This window comes from Ochotona curzoniae, unplaced genomic scaffold (assembly GCF_017591425.1).
Source record: "Ochotona curzoniae isolate NIBS_2020 unplaced genomic scaffold, NIBS_Ocur_1.0 contig_3819, whole genome shotgun sequence".
In the NCBI taxonomy this organism is placed as follows: Eukaryota; Metazoa; Chordata; class Mammalia; order Lagomorpha; family Ochotonidae; genus Ochotona; species Ochotona curzoniae.
The window spans coordinates 43,949,068-43,973,889 of NW_024466004.1; the positions used below are offsets into that span (position 1 = coordinate 43,949,068).

At 34.5% G+C, this 24,822-nt stretch overlaps 1 protein-coding gene across 5 annotated transcripts in view; it reads right to left on the minus strand.

Annotated features, from left to right (window-relative positions):
* Positions 1 to 5,419: 5,419 nt before the first annotated feature.
* EPHA7 (EPH receptor A7) overlaps positions 5,420 to 24,822 on the minus strand; it is a 159,464-nt gene continuing 140,061 nt past the window's right edge. For 4 of the 5 annotated variants that reach the window (XM_040983089.1, XM_040983088.1, XM_040983086.1 and 1 more), the window contains exons 11-17: positions 23,849 to 24,034; positions 23,223 to 23,284; positions 20,604 to 20,813; positions 19,727 to 19,876; positions 10,619 to 10,812; positions 9,220 to 9,375; positions 5,420 to 7,535 (exon numbers count right to left, since the gene is read on the minus strand). In XM_040983089.1, the coding sequence (XP_040839023.1) occupies positions 7,421 to 7,535; positions 9,220 to 9,375; positions 10,619 to 10,812; positions 19,727 to 19,876; positions 20,604 to 20,813; positions 23,223 to 23,284; positions 23,849 to 24,034 (1,073 nt within the window). In that variant the 3' untranslated portion in view covers positions 5,420 to 7,420. The remainder of the gene's footprint in view (positions 7,536 to 9,219; positions 9,376 to 10,618; positions 10,813 to 19,726; positions 19,877 to 20,603; positions 20,814 to 23,222; positions 23,285 to 23,848; positions 24,035 to 24,822) is intronic. The other variant, XM_040983091.1, reaches the window with a different exon arrangement.

Consider the following 24,822-nt stretch of genomic DNA (forward strand, 5'->3'; position numbering starts at 1 on the left):
TCATCCTTCATAGCACCGGATTCTCACTACCTTTTAAGAGAAAAACAGTTTGAATTAATTTATACTTCAAGGATTCTAAAATATTTATAGAGTGTCTACCGAGTGCCAGAAACTGCTGAGTCCCAAACGACCTAGAGCAAAGATTTCCATTTGGCTTCCGTCCTCCAAGCCCACTTGATTTAGCGGCAGAGAGACACAAAACAAATCGGGAACACGGTGGGCTGATCCTAGCACAAGCGGTGCGCACGACGCATGGACAGAGAATGGATTCCAGCATCTGAACACTAGCAAGGGAATGGAGGAAAACGTGTGAACTGTGTCTCAGAGGAGAAATTACTCCCGTTTAGAAAAGTGACAGGGATGTTGAGAGTCAAAGTGCAAAAATCTGGAAGTCTAGAAATATGTTATATTATATTGCTCTGACCCATAAATAAAGAACAGGTCTTTCCAAATTCAGGCAGCACTGGCAGACTTCAGTTTACCACTTTCAGTGTATCTTTGCTTTGATTATATGTCCAATAGCTTCTCAGTGTCTCTCTTACATGACTTTAAACTTTGTTATGACGGATCTCTGTGTATAACTTTATACATTTGTTTCCAAATTATTAAATATATTCTGGGCACTTGCTGGATTTGTTGTGTAAGTGGATCAGAAGAGATTTTTAAGGTTATTATTTAATTTATTTAAAAATTGATTTTAATATAAAAATTACAATTTTCAAATTCTATACAGAGGGCCCAGTGCGGTAGCATAGCAGCCAAGAGTCCTTGCTTTGATTGTACCAGGATCCCATATGGGCACCAGTTCAAATCCCAGTGGTCCAACTTCCCATCCAGCTCTCTGCTTGTGGCCTGGGAAAGCAGTCTAGGGGAGCCCAAAGCCTTGGGACCTGCACCCATGTGGGAAACCCAGAAGAGACTCCAAGCTCCTTGCTTGATTGGCTCAGCTTCAGACATTCTGCCTCTCTGTATATCTGACTTTGCAATAAAAATAAATAAATCTTTCAAAAATTCTACATAGATATAGCTAACCATGTACTATTTTCTCATCTCCTCCTCTTTTCTTCCTTTTTAGAAATACAATCTACAGTGTAAATTTAAAGTACTTTATAATCATTACTCAACCAAAGAATTCAACAAAAATAGAAAGACCACTTTTCAGCAAGAATATAAATGTTATTCATTCTACCTTGTTCTGCTGACTCCACATGGAACCTAACCTATCAGGTGCCCGTTTGTTACCAGACAGTAATTAACGAAACATCAGTAACTTGGGCATTAGCCCGTGTTCATTTCTCAGGCTAAGCTAAGCAGAGCTGCTCAGAGGTCAGTTTCTGTCGTTTCTCAGGGTCTGTTGAATATGCGTGGATCTCAGTGTTCTGTAAAAGTCTAGGTAGAAACATGACCTTCCAGTAGGGCATGGCCACAGATCTCTAGCCCAGCAGATCCCTGAAAAACCTCGGGCAAATGTCAGAGCTGCAGGACGGTGTGAGTTTCTTTCATTTGGAAGCAGCACATCTTAGCCTGAGATTCTGTCTGGTTTAAATGTAAACTGTGTGTGTCTCTGGCAAATTGACAGAGGAATATCAGGTTCAGCTTAGAACTTTCTGTTGCAATTTGCTCTGGAGGCTATGTTATCAGTACAGAAGTTGCTAAGTGTCTTCAAATTCATGTCACATTTTAAAAGTGTTCTTGAGCTATTTGCCTCATTTCAATGAATTGTGAAGTATTTTAAAAGCATATGATTTATACAAATACTAGTTCTATGTAGTTAAATTGTTTCTATTTGTTTTTCATGCAGTTCGCTAGTCACTCACTTTTTGTAGTTTTGGTTATGCAGCACAATGCTGAGCTTTGAGCACTGTATTAATCCTTTGATAAACTAAAATCAGCATTACTTAAATGTGCTCATTTCGGCCTTCGCACATCTTCAAGTTAAAACTTACGACTAACCACACATTGAAAAACACGATTCATATTCCTTATTTATTTCTAATTTACAAATTACATGTTTACAGAATTTCAAAGGAAAAACAAACATAATCAGCAAAGGAATTTGAGCTATTTTAAACAATGAGCTATAAACTCTGAGTTATGTCTGAAGGTGCAATATTTGTTATTCAGTGGGGTTTATAACATTAATGTATCAATTATTATTCTCACCTAATTATAAAATTTCGGAGTCCTTTTGTCTGTTTTATGACTACAAAACACTAGTGCCACTTATTACCACTTACTAAACTTGTTACAATAGACTCAATTAATTTCGATCAATTAGTTACATTTATTTTAGCCTCAAGGTCAATCAGAAGAGGTCTTTCATTATTTAATTACATTTTTAATTATACTCAGTCACTGAACTTGAGAAAAATACCCTTTCAGCATTTAATTCTACTGAGGCTCACTGAGCATTCCCATTGAATCATTTTATTCTCTTGACTGTGTTTGGAAAGCTATGCTGAGATGTGTTGCCCACAGGGTGACCACAGCTAGTTGAGGGCTACTTCAACCACACTGACCCAAAGCCATGGTGGATGTGATGCCTTTTATGGCAGTGTAGAGATTGGCCAGTTACCACTCGCTGTCTTTTTCATTTCTAATATCTATGGTTTTTGCACTTAGGAGTTTGATAGCCTCTTTCACCTGTACATACCCCTTTCTACAAAACTGCTATTAAGTTTTCATTGAAGCTAGTGATACAAAGGTAGGAAACAAGTGTTTCATGAAGCAAATGTTAATGACCATACCATACATAATAAAATTTAATTTTACATAATGTTTGAACATGTATCCTTTTTAACTGTGGCTTCATAACTGAGAAATTGAGACTTCTGTTAGGGTACAATTGTCTTAATTAAGTGTATTAAGAAATAATTTGGTAATTTCTGTGTTATAGGCTGTAATTATCACTTAATAAGATTCTTAAGTGTTGCTCACTATTATTCTCTTCCTCTTTTATGTCTTCATGTTGGACACCAAATCATTCATTAGGCTATCAATGGTGCCCAGCAAAAATCTAGGATTTCAAGATTTTCTTTGTCTCTTTGGTGAAGCCTGAGTCTCACCCTACATTTGCAAGTCAGGTTGAAGATAGCAGCTTATCAGGGCGTCTGTCCGATGCGTCATTTTTCTTAAGTATTTGCTGAGTGGTTTTAGCTATTAGGATGCTGTTTCTCAGGGTAGGCCTTGTGGCACACTGAGTAAGTTGTGACTTGGGACACCTGCTGTCCGTCTTTGCTATTCTACTTTGGATTCAGCTTCCTTCTGATGCACCTGGGTAGCAGAAGGTGATGGCTTAAGTACTTGCTCTTGGTTTCAACTTAGCCACGTCCTGGCTTTTGGGGAATGAAACAGAGGTATGAGGTCATATCTTTCTCTTTTTTTTCTCCTTTGTCTTGCTCTACGTTTCAAATAAATGATTGAGAAAATCTTTAAAATTTAAAAAAAAAAACAGTGCAGAATAGGGAACATTTAGGTTTTTTAATTTTTTTTTTTCTTCCCTTTCAGGTATCAGTTTGATAATCAGTGAGCCAGTATAAAATATTCCAGACTAGTCTTAAGACTTTCTTCTTTGGCCTTATATCCTAAATTTGCTTTTAATTCAGTAACCAAAATGCGAAAGTTCTCCATGTTGCTTTATGATCTCAAATGTTTACAATATTTTCTCTGGCCCAATGACTAATTATTTTCTTTTTAATACCAATATTATTGTTAAGCACAGGGTGGGAGCTGGTTTGGGAAGCAAAAAACACCAAAATGTTTGGCTAAAATATTTGATGGTAGGAATTTCTGAAAACATAATCTTACTGCTCTATTATTAGGGTAGAATTAAGTCATTGTACAGCAAGAGGATGGGAAAAGCAAAAGATGTTAATTTTAGTTTTTGCTCTGATTGATCTATCGAAGTATTTCAAGAAAACTCATCTTTTCATATAATATTGTGCAAGAGAATAAAGCATGTGTAAGGGACATAAAGGAATTCACCAATGATTGCAGACAGGATTTTTCTTTACATTGTCTAATAGACTTGTTTATTATTTTAAGCTGGTAGAAAGAGACTTAATGATTTGTGTTGAAGAAAGAGTTATTTGTGCTTGATACATTGAAGACACTGTTCAAAAGCAGTTTGTCCTTATAAAAGGATGACCCCTGTAGTAATTCTTAGGCAAGGAGGGACAAATTCAACCAACAAAAAGCACATCTCGCCCCGAATTCCCCATGATATCTTCACATATAGCAAAAAAATACACATCAGTAATTTATTTGAACATGCACATCAATGAGTAGCATAGATCTAGGCTACTCAGGAAATAAAAAGGAGAATATCAGCATTACCTAAATAAAAAAGAGAGGTGATTACACCATATTAATTTCTTAAAAACACGGATAAGAGGAGCAATCAAAATATAGTCCTAAATAGTACTAGCTAATGTAGATTACATAAGTATACAATATGACTCCACTGATAGTGCTCTGAGAAGCGTAAACCGCCAGTTCTCATAAACAAGGCCCAGTTCAACTGCTGAGAAAATGTCAGATTGGATGTAGCAAAAGTTACTTCTATTTCAGCACTGAATGCAAAACACAGGTCAAGTGTGAAGACAGCATTCTAAAACAGGTGGCTCTTTTAAAGCAAGGAGGCCATTTCCATTTGTGTTTTTATAATTTTGGAATATTTGTAATATCTGTTTTCTCTACTTTTCCTCCCCTGAGCACTAATTTATGAAATAATAATAATAAAAAAAAGGTTTCAAGGTGCAAGTTGTACATTCTTATCATTATACCTTCTCATCTCTTTCTGGAAGAGAATACTACAATCGGCATTATAATGTTTATCTTTTTCTCTTAACTAAATTCATCTCACATACATATAATTCAAAATCATAATGTTGACTGGGAAAACAAACCTACGAACAAAAGAGTGATGCAATCACACACTTCCTTTTGTGCTGTGTGTCTTTCCCATCCCTTCTCCCCTTTCCCTGTAAAGAGCTGTAAAAAATTTAAGGCAGATGAGGTATATTGCTGAAGGAAAAAGTTATCTTTGAAAAGGAAACCAAAGGAAAAAAAAAAAACCCTTTTATTCTGCCCTTCTAGTCAAGAAAGACTACTTAACTATAAAGCTAGTGCTAGAAAAAGCAGGAAAGACACCGGTTGTGTGTACCATACTATGTCTTCTATTTCTAGAATGGCTTTTTGTTAATTTAATAGAAAAAATAAGCACCTTAAGCTATGAACAAGAAAAGAACTTCATTATTAGTGAGTCCAGAATCCAAACGGAATTAAGAACACTCACTCAAACTCTTTCATTCATTCTCACAAAGGCCAATGCTACTGCTTAGAATTGTAAAGTGCTGGACTTAGTATAAACACTTGTATACACTGCAGACACTGAAAAATAACCCTCAAGCACGTTGTGTTATAGTTCCAAAAATATATTTACAGTCTATTACAAAGATTACAAATGGAAGTGTCTAGGTGACTGTGTTATGCTAATTAAAATTATTTTACAGATTATTTTTCCATAGGGACAAAAACATTTTAGTGAAATTAAAATGATTCTTTTCTAATCAGTCAAAAATAAATTAAAATATCAAATAACACTGTACAGTGATTTAAAAGAAAAAAAGGGTTGGGGAGGGGTTTGGGAAGCAATCCATTTGAGTTTTTCTATAGCCATCTTTGGTCCTAAATGTGGGAAAACACATTATGTAGCACTGAAAATACCTGTTCTTTTGTGATGCTCTGTAAGGAAAATAGAAAAATATAGTGCATTTTCAATGTATCCAGAGCTCACTACAGAGAAATGTGTGTACAAAACAAGACAGTATAAATAAAATTTACAAGTTTTACAAAGGAACATTTACAGATTTTGTTTCTGTTATTTGTTTGCTTGTTTGTGGATGTCCACACGATCAAAGAAGACCAATTATGACCGATCCCTGGGATCTTTCTCTATTAAAATCATTATAAACAGCCCAATTCTCTTTGGAAGTACAACAGTTCATTTCTGGGGTAGTTCATGATTTTCTGGAAAGCATTATTCATAATATGTATACATTCCTGAAATATCTATAAAGACACATTTAATTATTGCTCATGAAATTCTAACATAGTAATCAAATAATATGATTTAATAAATAAAGCTAAAAAAAAGTCAGACCACTTCTTTTTTCTGGGGTTAAAAGAGCTGTTTCATTTAACAAGTTTCTTGCATCTGTGTTCACAAATAAAATACATTTTTGTTTTGAACTGCAATGATATTCGGTGCAGCAAAAATCTTTGTTGGGTCATGAAAATTGTGAACTGCCCCTTGCATCATGTTTGGAGTTCGAATATAAAAATGATTTCCTTTCATATTTGGACTGCATTAAAAAGGATATAAAATATATGTTAACTGCTTCTCCTAAATTTCCTAACGTTACAAGGCTGAAAACATCTTGATGTGCTCACATTAAGCTTTAAGTAACACTGGATGGTTGCTACTGTCAGAGGTTTGCCTTCACCAACACTTTAGATGAAGTGCTGTATCTCTTTTCATTACATAGTCTTAAACCTAAAATTTGAATTCTTTTTATTAAATTCTGTCTAATAAAATCACTCTATAAACAATCTGTTAAAAGTGCCTTATAGTATTTATGGATCATTATTGCTTTTTTTTTCATTGAAAAGATAGTGTGTTGTCTGTCTGATCTTACAAAAAAACTTCTCTTTAAAAAATATCAGAGCTCTTGGCAACTTGCCTTTTTCTTGACTACCTGCCAATTAGCAAACAATATCAAAACAGCACTGATTAAACAGAAAGGAAAAAATGGCACAAAAAGGATACCAATGTCCTGACGGAGATATATCTTCAACCATGCTATCATTTTTTTTTTTAAATTTGAGATTCTTTCAAAGGTACCCAGTGTAGTATAATAATATGTGATAGATTCAACACTAAAAAGGCCCAAAACTATAAACAACTTTCTAAAACAAGGTCCTTATGAAGAATAAACACAAATGATTTTAAAAAGGAATAGTCTGAAATCACATATTTAAGGAAAATATTTCATTGATTTTTAACAATAAGATCATGATTTTATTCGACAAATATATTCTTTCTTAAATTCTTTATGTACATTTTAAAAAGTCTATAAGATAAAAAGGAGGTTAGAGAGAGCTCAAGGTGTTTGGATGTTTTTCAGGTAGTACTTTGTTTATTGTCACTGCTGTCTTTCCTGGCCACCGGTGGTGGATCCTAAATTCCCTTTTTATATATTCTGGTGGCACTTAGGAGTTCAAGTCTGTGGTGCTTCTTCAATCTTCACGTAGGAAGGACGCAGGATGCCAACCGTCTTCTAGCAGCATTCTAAGCGCACACTGAAGGCCAGCATGTCCTCCCCAGTCTGTGATCTTCCTTCTGAGGGAGAAATGCTTATCATACTTGAATGCCAGTTCCATGTAAATGTAGCATTTGTGCCCTCATAGTCTGAATGCTGCTCATGATTTTCTTTTGATGGCCAACGAGCGAAATCCCCAAACTCATCACATCCCTGCAAAAGACAAATGCGATTTTTATTAGGTAACTTAGTGAGCATTTATATGTTTCTAAACTGTCATCAAGTATTTAATGAACTAATCTGTTTATCTTGAACTAACAATTCTTAGAGTTCCTAGGTATTCTGATCTTGTTGACAATTTTATCAACCTGAATTCTTTTACAAACTCTGTTTTGGCTCTCAATTTGTCATTATGCTTATTTTTAAGCCGATTAGAAGAAGACCGTACTAAAAACTTAAATTATTAGTGCAGGCTAAGTAGAAAATGTTATTAGGAAAGCTGTACTCTGGAAACTAACTGAGGTTGAAATTTTTAAATTTGAAACATTTTTCTGGGATTCAGTGGAAAAACTTGTAAGGTATTAATGACCACAAAAATGTTATGAATTTATTATTGTACAATAGTTTTGAGCATATTATTGGTTATTGAATAAATTTAATCTAGTTTATATCAATCATTTGGCTGTGTGGTAGGAAAAAAATTGCAATACTAAGGATAATGGTGTATATCTGAGGTAAGTTAAAACGTATTTTACATGTTTTTCCTCTTCCTAATAGCCTAAAATGTATGAATTTACAAGTGGCTAAAAAGGGTAATGTTATTGCACTGTAGTACGTCACACCAGTCCCTTGAGAAACAGCTTTTCCGGGGTTATAAATGTTTACCTTTGGAGATATGAGTGTAAATATGCCAACACCATTCACATGGTGACTAGAAGAAAACCGACCAGGATAGTAAGTGTAGCGCATGCTAAAAGAATATCTGGTAGCTGCTTTGTTTTATCTGAAAATCTTGAAATCCTTCTAATGAAACTATTTAAATAGGATTCCCTAAGTAGAACCCTGACAATTTTGCTTCCCATTTCCGCACACATTGGCCTGAAGGGATTATATCACCCATTTATTTTGTAACCAAAGAAAATGTGATTCAGAGATGTTAAATAGATTTACCAGTGCCACATCGTCAATGAGGTAGCCAGAGAGGAAAATGCACTTCTTTCAACTTCAAGATCATAGCATTTTAACAAGTAGTTTTATTGAAATGTGTGGCAGATAAATAAATAAACGAACCTGTCAATCTTACACCTTGCAAAATTTGTTAAACTCTTACCTATAGTTAATTGAATTAAACTTCCTTAACCTTTCATTACTTACTTCCTTAAGCATGTCCACTGTCCTTAGTAATCATATTACATGCTCTCATGCATTTTGGCACCAGCAATAAAATATTGAAATTTAAATGCCTAATAAAAACACAGTGCAAGAACTTCTCCCTTGCAATGAAAGAAATTTGGTGGTGAATGCGAACTTAAATGAAAGAATGGCTAATGAAAGAGAAAAGCCTCACTGAATACTGTTTCGAACACTGTCTATGTGCTGCATTCACTTTTGCTTATTAGAAAGCTTGAGGAAAATATTTAAGTTATCTGAGCCTTAACCTCATCACAGTGAAACATAGGTACAAAATCATGGACTTAATAAAACTATTGTGATGACGGTTTAATAATGTGTGTGCAAAGAACTAGTTGGCATACTGCCTGGAAAATAGAAAATACTGATTAAATGATTGGTTTCATTCTGATTTTGTGGCTCATCTCCCTTTAATATAAGGATACCTGATGTAATAAATATATAATTTACTTAATTCTTGAAAATAAGTTCAGAAGTTTAAGCTTACTCGATAGTCATCCGGGCCACGGATTCAAGGGAGTTGTAGCCAGCCGCTGTGAAGTTATCTTTATATCTTTCCATCTTAATAGCTTGTAGCCATTCTCCAACTGAACAAAAGGTAGTGAAATCGGGAGTATTTTGATCCAGAAGAGGGCTTATTGGCCTTGATAAGAATAAAACAAAAAAGTGAATATTTTCGTGAACTCTAAAGGAAAAAAAAACAAACTTGTTCCAAGGGCACAGAATGAAATTAAATATTTGATTTGCTATACACATAACATGTATATGGTAGCAAAAGTTTAAAGTGTTCTGTTGCCAGATATCTACAAATTCTTGAACTTCGGTTTTACATAGGAATGTTGATTCTGAGGTTGGACTTTCCTTGTGTTTTTACATCAGCAGGATTTGGAATCATTTGGAATCAGTGAATACATATTTGCTTTTCTAAACACTTACCTGTGTTTTAAATTGTTTAGACCATCAGGTGCTATTGAGAACATGATACACCCACTGCACATTGTATCAGTACAGATTGATGAGGAGGGATTTAATACAACTCCCCAAGTGCCCAACATGCTACCAATACAACCGTTATGTTTACCGGGAGCCCGAAGCTAAATCACTACTAACATGCATTAGACTGACATAAGTGAAATGCAAAGAATGAATGGACTTTAGCAATAGGCATATCTTTTAATTCATTGATTGAATTACTTTTATATATTTCAACTCAGAAGCATTTTATTAAACAATTCCCCATCAAGTAGCAAAATCAATACTATTCATATACATAGTAACAACAAAACATTTAAGACAACAAACAAAACCAACACTCTAATTTTGAAAAAATAAAAAGCCATGTTTTGAAAAAAAATCCAGCTGAAGCAGTTCACCGTACCTGAATAATATAATGCTAGATTTTTTTAGACCTTGTCTGTACCTACAATACCATGGTGCAGGTGAATCGTAGAATGCTGAATCTGTAATCCTTGTTGCTGAAATGTTGCAGAATGTTTGACTTGTAACTATACTACTGTAATAATATGGGGGGGGCAGGGTGGATAGGATAACAGAATGGCAGAGAGGGAAAAGGGGAATGGAAGGGGGGTTCCCAATATCTACAAAACTGTATCATGGAAAATAGTAAAAATATTTTTTAAACATCCAATTAGGAAATCTTTTTAAGAAAGACATTGCTATATAACACTATTTTTAAGAAAATAATGCAATGATGAATACATACCTATTAAAAATAGGGTAGATTTCTGGAAAGAAACTATGAAATATACAAGCTTTTGTATTTCAATAGAGAACTCAGCAAACTATTGGAGTAGATTATCAAACAGTATATGCAAATGCGAATAGTTGGGTTTCTTCCAGACTCTATTCCTTTAGGTAATCCTTACCTGCTACAAGTTCCCAAGGGTGTTTTCAGACTATTTGGATTCCTAATCATTTTGTCTAGAATTCCGACTATCTGTTCAAACTTTGGCCTTTCTGCACGTTCCTTCTGCCAACAATCCAGCATTAGCTGGTGAAGACCAGCTGGGCAGTCCATCGGGGCTGGTAAGCGATAACCTTCTTCTATTGCTTTTATAACCTAATAACCAAAAGGATATTCAAATATTACTGACTGAGGTTCAATTATAATGAAACAAATTGCATGGTAGGCAAAATGATGTATTCAAATAAGAGGGAGGCACATTGTTTTCCAAAAGACTTACTTACTTTTTCCAAAACATCTATAAATATAAAGGGTGCATGAAGTGCAGGATATGATGACATTTCCTAGTTAACTTGGCAATAGCCAACAGCAATTAAATTCGCCCAGGGTGTAGAGGATGGAAATATTTTTAATATAACCCCAAAGGTTTTCAAAAGGGAAATGTTACAGAACTTTATTTTACCTGTATACGCTTGTGAGTGCACACATTTGCTCATGAGTTTAAAAATTCTGCAAGTATGTAATAAAAGGAAATTCTGAAGTACACAGACTGAACCAAAACACATTAATACTTCATAGGTTCAAATGAAAGTTTTCTGTAGGATTTCATAATATAAGAATTTTCTTGAAAAAAAATTACCAAAAACAATACTACTATAATATAATATCAAGCATAGTGTCTAGTGATTTTAGCTACAATGGTGTGCTAGTCTTTAAATTGATTTATGAAAGGTGATTGAATCATTTCCCAATTTTAAGCTCAGTGACCTCAAACTGGCAGACTGAAAAGCAAGGGGGATGACGAAGGCTCATACTAGAATTGATTTTTAAAGCTTTATCAGTATACCACTGCCTATTTATATATATAATAATATCTAGAAGTTCTGGTCCTATTTACACCAATCTTGAATGTTAATGAAAAATGACTCTCCATAAACACTTCTACCTTGTAATCCAAATTTTCAAATGTTAGTTATTTATATTTATTCTTTAATTTATATATAGATTAAAAATAGATCTTAAAAATAAGACATTGTTACCAATTTGGCCAAAACAGGAAAAACACTAGGAAGGCAAATAGCATATGAAAAACAGATTATAAAATAATAAAATATTATCCAAGGACAAATAAAAAAACCTATTATAACAGTAGTAGGAATATAAATGCTTTTTAAAAACATAGATATTCTTAAATTTTTGAAAAAATAAAGTTAAACATAGAGTTACAAAAAATAGCTTTAAGTAATGTTGATCTTGATATTTTCAAGGACACATATACCTAAATATGACATTCAGTAATATCAAATGGAAAAGCAAAATTTTGTAATCAAAATGTAGCTTGCACCATTTTTGAATAAATATTTTGGTAAAACAGAATCAATTTTTGCTTTAACAGAAATATGCTTTTTCATACTGAAAAGTTTAAAGATACAGTTTTGAAAACTATTCTAACATAAACTCTTATCCTGAAATCCGTGCTGACCACTAGATTATATTTCCATCCATTTCCTAGATATTCTCACCCAGATAGTCCCCAGGGATCTCGCATGCTGTATTTTTATTTGAATTTAGTATCTCCTCCTCAACCGTCTACTGCTTCAACCACCCCATGTCCAACTGCCTCAGCCTTCTTTGGCACATATGAACAGCCATTTAGTTAATCACTTTGTGATAGTTCTATTTTCTCAACACAACATCTATATGCTAAATACTAGAAAAAGTCTGTATGAAATGATGAAATTGTGACCTAAAGTGAAGTCTGTAAACTTTCAAACTATGGCGACCTTTTTTATACACCTGCAAAAATTATGGGGAAACTATCTTAGCTTGAATGTTCTGATCAATGTTGTTTCTGAAATGACAATGGAAGCCATAGATTCTCCTTGTGTTTGGCTGCATAAATGCATGGTGTATATCACTGCCAGTGAACATTCCTAAAAATAGCCATTCTAACAAGCTGCACATCATGGATGCTAACATACACACATTGTAGGCCTACAAAACTCACAAATATACATATGTAGAAAATTATATTTCAAAAAAGCTATTTTAAATGTAATGAATTTCATGTGGCTTTGTGCAGCATTCCCAGAAAATCACTATACTTAGATTCAAAAGTGTTATGCATTTAACAATTTAGATGAAAGTAAATACAATACACTTTTGGAAATTTGGGTTAAATAGTTTAAACAATGATTCAAATTGTGAATAAACAAACTAGTTACTTCTCAGACTTTATATATTCCAAATGACCACACAATAGACAAAGTGGGGGATTTTTCCACTGGAGAAAGGGTAGTTTTTCTGATATTTGAGATGAGCTGTTCTTTAGCTTATGAAAATTCTGATTTAGTGGAACTCCATTCTAATTTTCTTAAAGTTAGTTTAGTCTTTTTTGTTTTAACCATCTTCTAACTTATATCCCTGCTTGTCACTTCCCATTTTGTGTCCTGAAAGGAATAATGCAGGAAGAGTGATATTTCCCTTTTGTTTGTGCAATCTGTAAACCTAGGTCTTATCATAGTTCACGCTTCAAGTTTTCACAACAGCATTTAGGATACATTAGCTTTAAACACAGTATGATTCTTTTTGTACCAATGAGAAAAGTACAGTACCATTAAATGGCTCTAACAAAAGTTAGTAAAAAAAAATCTCTGTAGTGACCTTATTGCAATCTAGACATTAAGTGATTATCATTTTCATATAAGAGAAACAACACTGATCTCAATATAAAAGTGCCAGCTATATACTGCATTATAGATCTTAATGGATTAGCAGTAGATAAATAAATGTTTAAATACATAATTGCTAAAGAAGTGGTAGCAAACTATAACATGTAAGCTGAGAGATATTCTGTAATAAATATGGAACTTAGAATTCCAGAGCTTCTGCTAATAATTGCAGTCCTACCCACAAGAGCACTGAAGACAGTTGCTGGGAAAACTGTTCTTTAGAGAACAGTTTGGCGTCACCCAAGGTAGACCCTCTGATGTAAATTGGAGAAGATGAGCTGATTTGGAACAATCTGAAGCTCAAAATTATGTAGTCCATTTATTTGTGTTGTTGTTTGTTTGTTTGCTTATGCATTTGGTTAGTTTGCTAGAACAAAATAACCTATCAAAAACCCAACTAACCATCACAACAGGTATTTACTGAATACTTTACTAGGTAATCGGTACTATGTTAAACGTACATTATCCCATCTGATTCTCACAAACATCTCACTGTATACTATTACAACACTGATCCTTGAGACAAAGTCTTTGAAGCACAAAGAAATAAGGAAAGTGTCAGTACCACATGGCTTCCAACAGAGGGAACAGGATTCAACAATAATATAAAACAAGAAGTTTTCTACTTCAATTTGAAGTCTGGAAGCTGAGGTCTTAGGTCTGAACTGCTGGCATCCTGCTTTTCCATATTTTAAAGCATACATGGCTTTGTTCCTCATCTCAACATTTGCAGAGGAGGTCCTAGTCAGGCTGGATGTGTTCTCAACACCTGTGTACTTCAAGAGCCACCACACCAAAACAAGACTTGGCACCAAACACCAGAGTCCTGCAGCTGTCTCAGGATTTCCACTACAAATACCACTTCTCCTTATATCCCCTACTTAAACCCCAAAGCAACCCTACCTAGCAAAGGAAGCCCTGGGACTCTAATATCTGCTAGCTCCTCAACTATTGAAGATTAAATGTTCTTGTTCCTTCACCTCGAGTCGTTGTCCTCCTTGTTTTTACTTGGCACCAGGTCGGCTAAGCTACTGGAGACAGACACACACTTACAGAATGCATGTTGTTAACAAAGAATTCTATTTCCAAATGGGGGGGGGAAGCACTATTTGAAAATATAGTGGAAACAACAGAGTGCACGGGTGCAGTGCATGAATCTCGTAGCAGATTACATAATTACTCACTGAACTTTAAAATTATCAAAAATTTCCGAGATTTGTCTGCTCAGATTCAGACTTAGTGTTTTAGTATAAGTCAAAGAAAAACATTCATACACAATTCTGCATTTAGATCTCAAAGGAGTATAAGTAACATAAAAAAAAAAAAAAGACCAGAGGCTGAAGCAAGGAACTTCTCTTTTTTTTGCACATCCTTTCTGGAAACACTTAGCGAAAGAACAACATGATAGGTGTTTTCATATTACTCCCAGTTGCCAATGTAATTAAGATAAGGAGGAGTGCAGGAAGACCTTATTATAATGGGCCTCTAATCACTTAAAATAAGGTATAACACTTCTGATTCTATCTTCTGCTCGAAATTCATTCTCACTTTATTAGCCTCACAAAAACATCACTCACATTTTATACAGCTCATGTTTACAGGATTGTAACAAGGTTTTACCAAATGAAATCATGATTTGTATCTTGATATGAAAAAGTACACACCAAAGTTACTGATGATCTTTACAATTAAAACTACCTAGCACAAATTTTAGCCCACATTAAATTTAGTTGTCACAAATTTAGATGTCAAAGTATTAAATGACTTTTACTGGATGAGTTTAAGGAATAATTTTTTTTGTCACAGCTTTTTATAGAAAAAAAATATTACCTACCAGTAAATTCATAATTTTTGCTTTAACTTTGAATAAGAAAAATAATTTTGCTGACTACTATAAACAAAAAATGTATATGATAAAGAATTCCAAAATTTCATAACTTGAGAATAAGAAGTTTAATTGTACTAATCAAGATGCATATTCATGAAAAGGAAGTTGTCTCGGAACAGGTATGGTGGCTTCACAAGTTGATCCTCTGCCAGTTAGTACCAGCATTCCATAAGGGTGCTGCTTCATGTGTCCCAGTTCATGCTCCGCTTCCCATCCAGCTCCCTGTTTGTGACCTGAGAAAGCAGTGCAGGATGGCCCAAAACCTTGGGACTCTGCACCCGCCTAGGAGGCCCAGAAAGAAACTCCTAGCTTTGAACTGAATCAGTTCTGGTCATGGCAGCCTTTGAGGAATGTGAACCAGCTTATGGAATACCTTCTCTCTCTCTCTCTGTCTCTGTCTCTCTCTCTCTCTCTCATTCTCTCTCTTTAAAATGTGCCTTGCAAATAAGTATAAATACATATGTTTTTAAAAAGAGATACTTGTCTGAAAGACAATACGATAGTATTGTACAATGTGAAGTTAAAGTCATGACTCTCTAACTCGTTGACATCCACATCATCCCTGTTTCTATTTCTTTACTGTCATTACAGAAATATCTCATTCAGCACTCAATTTGGAGTTTTGTGAAGTTCCTTAGAAATGTAAGTATAAGCTTACATTTCTTGTTTTCATGGTATCTTTAAAAAGATCATCAAATTCTGACGCTTTCAAAAATTGAGGGCTTTCTCAAGTTCAGACCATCTGAAAAACAACTAAGTTCAGCAAAATCATTCTTCAACACTATAAACAGCTAAATACCAAAATAAAAATAGACGAGACAGTTGAATAGTAATCTATAGCCATCTTGAGGTGTATGGTACCCGGTTGAATATAAACCAAAAATTGAAATGTCTATGAAGAAGTCACAGGATGTAGTTAAGAAGCCACATTTTCCTATTAACATATTGTTAATCAATACCATGTCAATTATGCCATGATGTTGTAAATAGTTGTTGATGTTATGTCGGGGCTTTCAATTGATTGAGATGATGCTTTGCCAGCTCTACCTTCAGACCAGAGATGGTCTCACCAAGAAATCATTGAACTCACTAAGATAAGATGCTGGACTTTATGCTTGGTAAATGCTTTCAATGAAAGAACCTCAACTGATTCTGAACTGTGGTAATGCAACAAGGTGGAGAAATCCACCAAGGGGAGAGGGTTTTGGAAGGGGTGTGGGGAATTCCAGTGCCCATAACACTGTGTCACATAATGCTATGTAATTAATTAAAAAAAATTGAGGTCTTTCTAAATCCCAAACAAATTTCTCACAGCCAAATTTAACCAATACCAAGTTAACTGGTTTACTTACAAAAATCCATCTAGGCTAAAAGAAAGATAATTGTTTGAAGGACAATAGAATAATCTTATTTTTTCTATTATTTATTATGTCTAAATGCATTTAGTTATAGAAAGAACTTTTTATCTTTCTTTCAAAACATTAAATGTTGGGCTTCGTGCAGTAGTTTAATGGTCAAAGTCCTCCCTTGCACACCTGGGATCTCATGTGGGTACTGGTTCATATCCCAGCTGCTCTACTTCCCATCCAGCTCCTGCTTTTGGCCCAGGAAAGCAGTTGAGGACAGCCCAAAGTCATGGGACCCTGTACCTGCATGGGAGACCCGAAAGAGGCTCCTGGCTCCTGGCTTTAGATTGACTCAGCTCAATTGGGGCCACTTGGACAGTGAAACAGAAGATGGAAAATCTTTCTCTGTGTCATTCCTTCACTCTATAAATCTGACTTTCCAATAAAAATAAATAAGTCTTGGGCCCGGCGCAGTGGCGCAGTGGTTAAAGTTCTCACCTTGCACGCCCGGGATCCCATATGGGCGCCGGTTCTAATCCTGGCAGCCCCACTTCCCTTCCAGCTCCCTGCCTGTGGCCCAGGAAAGCAGTAGAGGACGGACCAAAGCTTTGGGACCCTGCACCCGCGTGGGAGACCCGGAAGAGGCTCCTGGCTTTGGATCAGCATAGCATGGGCCGTTGCGCTCACTTGGGGAGTGAATCATCGGACGGAAGACCTTCCCCTCTGTCTCTCCTCTCTGTATATCTGACTTTCCAATGAAAAAATAATATAATAAAAATAAATCTTAAAAAGTAAATAAGTCTTAAAAATTTTGAATATAACTGAAACTCTGATAAACGAAACCTTGTCTAAAAAATATAATATGACTATATACATACACAAGATATTCCATGCGTGTTGGGGGCTCAAAGACCTCTAAGTGTTTGTAAATTCTTACTACAGACTCAACATTTAAAACTTTCATCCAGAAAATTTTATCTCACAATTGTCTGAATCATACAGATTTCCTCCATCTGCATATTGAAAATTAAACATATAATTCTTTAAATAGCACTTTAACATCATAAGTACAAAAAATTAGTATTACCCAAAGAGAGGAATATTAATATGCATTTCAACATATAAATTGAGCTACATATATTATGTTTTATTACTTCACTAACTTGGGTCCAATGTAAATATTAGTTTAGATCTTCAATATTATCGAACTACATTTTCAAGGTCAGAAATTTACTAACATTCATTAATATTTTTAGCAATTCTGCATTTATAATTTTTATTTTTAAGAGAAAATAAATAATATTTATGGAATTTTAAAAATGAAAATTATTCTATCTTAGCCATTTCCATTTTCCCTTTGTAGATGTTATCTGAACTTTGAATTTAAGTCATCTTATACTCCTGTCATTCTCCCTTTATATTTGAGTCTACTACAGAAGGAAGGTGTCAAAAGAAATGAAACTCTATGGAGTGCCTAGGGAATGTAAATATTTCTCTTTCTCGGCCCTAAGGATTTGTTTGCCCATATTTTGACAGTCCATGAAATCTTTGACACTGAGACCTGTCAAATATTAACAACCTTGGCTCTGCCAAACAGACTCATCATGTAGACTTTCATCTTTGAAAAACAAAAATAAAAACAAACAAAAAAACACAAATGAAAATGTTGCATATTATCACTCCATCCAAAATACCAAAAGATTTGCCTAATTTAAAACCTTCCCAGTTTTCAGTCAAGGCATAAATGTGGATAAACATCGGGAAAACAGCCTTCCCAACAATATTTGAATAGTTCCCCCTCAGTCACCTAAGAAGATTTACTTGCTAATTATAAGAGCTAGATGAATTTTAAGTAGATAATTCAAAAACTGCAAAGATTATGTTGAATGCTACAGTTTTCAAGACTGCTTTTGGAAATGATTCTGACTGCAGTTACCTTCTGTTTATGAAACTTCAAAAAAAATTATTCCCAACCAGTTTGTTAGTCATATCTTTTTTTCTGAATGGTAATGCTAGCTTTTTTTTTTTTCCTTAAATACTCCTACTGTTTTAGTCTGAAGCTCTCAGAACAGACCTTCATCATCTTACCCTGACCTCATCTTCATTCGTAACTACCACCACCGTCCTAAATCCCTGCTGCAAAAGCAGGAGCCTTGGATTGGGCTCCCTGCACCTTTACAATCCTGCACTTCTGGGCACCTGGTGCTTTCTTAGGGAACTGTCTAATCTGTTATGCGTAAGCTCTTCTTCCTGTGGTTCAACTCCTGCTACCTTACCAGTTGCTAAGCCTGTTCTAGATTAATCTAAATCTCAGTCACATTTTAGGATGGATTATATGAATCCAATAATATCCTAATGCTTTTGACACAAGAAATTCACAATTGTATAAAATTCAATGTAACAGCAAGAAATACTCACTTGAACTTGTGCCTCATTGTTTTATAAGTGGTCTTGTGCATGAAACATATAAATTAACACTGGCTTATTTTTTTAAACTGATACAACATATTTGGTCTTAGTACAACCTTATGGCCTATATATATATATATATATGTTTTACTAATTACCAAGGATACACTCAGTGTGATTACATTCTTAAATGCCATCATGTAACACCAATCATTGCTTACAATAAAGTGTAGACAAATGATAATTCATATTGATAAGATAATTGAGATTAAACAGGTAAATGCTATTAAAAATTTAGATAGATGATATTAAAATGTAATTAAAATCTATCACCAAAAGGCAATGAAAGTACAAACATTTCCTTCTCCTCACAAATACATCTTAATTCTTTTGTGATTTTACCAGCACAGAAGTGCAAGCACAGCATCACTGGTTTTGTTAAGGAGCATGATACTCTGTTGCTTGTATTATGTCCAGAAATGAAAAAGAGAAAATGATTCTTCAAAATCAAAATCAAAGTAATAGAATCATACATTTATTGTAATCATTGTTACTCTCTGTGGTAATAACAGAAACTAAAATATATTTATATATATTCTTAATTCTTCTTAATTGGATATTAGCAAGATACATTTTCCAATAATGATGGATATTAAGGTAGTAAACTCTTTTTGTTTATTCAGTATAACACCTACATCTTGATTTGACATGTCCCAGTAAGGCCGTTCTCCATAAGACATAACTTCCCACATTACTATTCCATAGCTCCATACATCACTGGCTGATGTGAATTTTCGATACTGGATGGCTTCAGGTGCTGTCCATCTTACTGGAATTTTTCCACCCTGATATAAAAAGAAATTGACATTTAAATTGTGTATAATAATTTACAAATAATTTATGACTATACGTTAAGGTACCATCAACTACATTTGTAACTGTCCGGCAGTTCATCAATACTGGCCCTACCAATCTTGAATATCTGTAAGTATATTTTAAGTTATAAATCTATTTCCATAGAGGCAGTCACATATTTTCATTGGTAGTACAATTGATTTTAATGAACCCTTTGTAGTCATAAGTTTAATGAAAAGAAAATGACAAATTAGGCATAGCTACTGATGGAGCAAAATGGGAACATCGGGATTTTAAAGCTTAAAAAATTTTTTTCAAATATTTCAAAAATTAAAGGAATCAGTATAGTTCATATTCCTTAAAAAGTTAAAATATGGCTCCATTTCTTGTTACAATTATGAGGTAGTAGCTAGAAAATGTATGTAACAACCTGAACCATCACCCTCTTCCTCCCAAGATGTGTGTTATCTCCCGGGGAACTCTTAGTTATCTGATAGCCCTGGATATCCTAGGAATATTATGACTGTTTCCACTTTTTTCTAGGCCTACGTGTAATCTGAACAACAATAAAAATACTTTCAAAAGGAGAAAAATGTAAGTGCAAACAGCTGACAACAACTGACATTTTTCCTGCTTATTTTTGCATTACTAATCCCTGTTTCTTGGTAGGAAAATATGAATAAGTATGAAGAAGTACAATAGCAGACTTTTTCTTACAGTGGTTGTGTAGACAGCTTCTGGATCATCCTCTATGACCCGGGACAGACCAAAATCTGACACTTTACACACAAGATTGCTGTTGACAAGAATATTGCGAGCTGCAAGGTCTCTGTGAACATATCCCATGTCAGCTAAATATCTCATTCCAGCAGCGATTCCTCTCAGCATTCCTACTAATTGAATGACTGTAAACTGACCATCATGTTTCTGCAAGAAGACAAAACAAAAGTAGGGTAGGTTGTACTTTAAAAGGCACAAAAGCCATGATGAAAAGGAATGCATACTTACCTTTTAATATTATATGATGAAAATGCTTAATTATTTTTTATATATAATTCACATTTGTAGGGAAAAATCACATTTTGACTTGATAGTTAAGCATTTCATATTTACAATCTTCTGTTATATAATATACACATGTGTTTGTGCGTATGTGTGTGTGTGTGTGTGTGTGTGTGAAAGAGAGGCAGACAGACAAGAGACACACACACACAGAGAATTGAAAGAGAGAAAGGAGAGAGAAGAGAAAAATTTTCAGATTGCTAGCTCATGCCCCAAATACCCACACTGGCCAGGGTTTAGCAAGGCTGAATCCAGGAGGCAGAAACTCAGTTCAAGTATCTCATGTGGGTGGCAGGATCCAACCTGTTGAGGTATCACTTGCTGCCCCCATCACTTGTGCCACCCAAGGTGTCCAACAGCAGGAGGCTGAAATTAGTTGCTGGAGGCTGGTGTTTTGCTGAAGCATTGTGATATGTGACATGGGCAGAGTGTCCACTGTCTTAATAATTAGGCCAAACTCTTGTCCCCAGTTTAGATTTTAATATTATTCAATGTAAGAGTCTATTTTTCAGATTTAAATAATACAAGTTCAAATGTATGTGCTTGTAGAAGGACACCATGATTTGTGGAAGCACAGGGAACATAGGATAACAATTGAAAGCGTATCATTTGTATGAGAACAGCTGATCTGATATCATTTGAGTGAGAACACTTGATTGGATGTATGAAACAAAAAGATAGTTTTAAACAAGGGTGTGCAAACAATTGATGGGTTCCACAGAAAGGTTTATGGGAACTACGTAAGCTCCTCAACAGCTCCTCCCTTATTCTATGTGAGCTTCAGTCTAGAAAAGCCTGATGCCACTAAAGAATTCTGGCTATCTCACCAATACATGGTGTTATAGGCTCTGCGCACTAAGTCCATCGATGCAGGACAGCGAACACATGCTAATTTCAAAATTAATTTTAAAATAAAATATCCAAAAATCTTAGCCCTGGGAAGCAATTATTTTTCCAACCCAATGACATAAAAGTATATACAATATATAAAACATCTACATGCATATTACATTTTTTCTTCAAAGGAAAAAAGAAATATTTGAGTCAAAATGAAGGAAAGGTAAGAAGTAGATCATGATTACAGCGACTGTTTTCATTTCATTCCTTTTGTTGTTTTGCTCCAATAAGATTACTTGCAAAAAAGATTCCCTAAAATCTTCTGGCAATTGGGGTTGTGACCTGCTTTCAATGAGGCATGCCACTATATTTCTAACTCATTTTCTCAACTCATAGATTTTCCTTCTTCAAATGCCATACAGCCAATGATGGTACCAATTAATTAACTTCCTAGATAATGCTCCAAAGATTAGACAGCTTTTCACATCATGATTTTGCAATAAGTTTCTGTAAATCCTGATTGCTCTTAAATCTAGATTAAAAGATCATTTTAGATCATGTTAAACTTTTTTGTATGTCTTCTTATTCCAAGAAGTTAACATGTGTTCATATTAGGTCAAAAACTTCCGAGAATATAAAGATGCATATTTAAATATTTAGGATTTATCACTTGAAAAAAAATCACAGTGTATTAATTTAGTGGGGCCTATATTATGTTGCAAGGTAACTGGCCACCTGGGATTTCACCATTCCATATGAATGCTGCTTTCAGATCTCTATGCTCCACATTCAATCCAGCTCCCTTCTAATGTACTTAGAGAAGCAGTGGAAAATGTTTTGAACACTTGGGCCCTTTTACCCACATGGGAGACCCAGAGAAACCTCTGGCTCTTGACTTCGACCTGGCCCTGCCTTGGTCATTGCAGCCATTTCAGGAGTGAACCAGCAGATGGAAAATCTCCCTGTGTCCCTGCCTTCCCTTCTCTCTCAATATGTAACTCTGCCTTTCAGAAAAATTTTCAAAAACAGCATTTAGTAAGTGTATATTAGGCCTGGGCTTTATTTAAAAACATATCAGAGACAATACTGAAGAGCAGAGTAGGGATCATAACACCAACATCGAATGATTTTCTCAGTTTTTAGTTTTGTTATAATTTTTCATTTAGGATCGTTTATTATGTTCTGAAATAAGCAAACCAGAGTTCTTCCAATATCTTTTGTAGCTCAGCTAACATGATAAATGGGACATTTAAGAAAAATCATATTGTATCACTTAAATATCCAATAGGTTCTAGATTATTCCATTCCAGATGTTTATTAATTTTATTTTCAGATATGATTTTCTCATGAGTCAAAATGTAATGTTTTCTTTTTATATTCTGAAATAAAGTTTGATATTATTATTATATTGGAAAGGAGGATAATTTTAGTCCTTACCCTGAGAAATGCATCTAGGGCTCCATTTTCCATGAATTCTATTACAATCATGACTGGTTTCCCTACAATTAAAAAAGAAAGCAATCCAGACAGTTATTTTCAATATTGTTACCAAAATATTAGGATCATTCCTTCTCCCGCTTCCATTTCAGTCTTTGCGAGGTTGAACAGTTGATCACATGGGTGTTTCTGATGTTTTTAGTGCTGTTGTTGTGTCCAGAAACTCCTTAAATGTCTGCTAATATCATGGTCATGAATTATGAAGTAAAAGTCCACATGTTCTTCCAGTTGTGCTTTTGTGAGAAACACTCACAAAAATGAAATTTCATGTAAAATATACAGCATAAATGGTAGCATTTTTAAAGCTTTTGATGTTAAATACAAATATTTGCCAGTCATTGCAGCTATTTGATTTGCTCTTCAACTCAAATCTGCATTTGTTATTTCTGATTTTTGTGTTTTACTCTGAGGTGGCAACATAAAAAGAAGAATGATTTTAGTTAGTGACACACTGGGAAGAAGTACATTCATTTAGAGTAGGTAATACATCCACAGTTTAATTTTTTTTTTTTGACAAACGCAATAGTAGTAAATTCTGGTAAATGAAAGAGATCATCAATATCTACCTCTTGTAACAACTCCTTCCAAATGAACAACATTTGGATGATCAAACTGGCCCATGATGCTTGCTTCACACAGAAAGTCTCTCCTTTGCTTTTCCGTGTAACCAACTTTCAGGGTTTTTATGGCCACAGCAACATCTCTTTTGCCTGGAAGTTTTAAACGGCCGCTGCAGACTTCTCCAAACTCTCCTGAGTTAACAGAAGAAGCAGATGTGTGTCAACAATCTACACTACTTTCTTTCTCAAAGTCTACAAAAATTTTCAAAAGTTCTTTTGATAAAAACAACTAATAATGCATTTTCATAAATACTTTAAACATTCCTTAATTATTTTCAACATATTCAAGTGGATAAGTATTGCTATTTTCTAAACATGCTGAAAATCATTTTGAAAAGAATGGCTGGATGGGAATAACACTGAAGAGTATACTGCAGCTCTTCAGTAGAAATGAAGCTTGCTCTCTATTACACAGCCTATAATTTTTCAACTGGATTAACAAACTATTTTTCAGTGTCACCTTCTAGATGTGAAACACATTGTGTACCCTACACTGCTTACTAAACCATAAAGGACACATTAGTAATTCTAAATGTTGCTAGTGCTTTTAAAGTTTTAGAATAAAATATTTATTAAAGATTAAAAAGTCTGGAAATTATGTGCAGTAATGTCTGCTAGATTTAAGGGAGTTGGATCTAAAAATGTACAATTATTGTGAAAGCACACTATACACATAGCAATAACACTGCGTAAATAATTCATGGATGCTAATTTTCTACATAGATTTGAAATGGAACAGCAGCTAATTCTCTACCAGTGCAAAAAAAAAAAAAAAAGAGCTTAGCAAGAAGATAGTAAATCAAGTGGAGAGTATATATTCCAACAGATTCAAGATAACTTTGACATTTCAAAATCTTATTCTTGAACTATAGGCCAGAATCATTAAGCAACAGCTTAGAACAGTTTCTTAAAACTTTGAC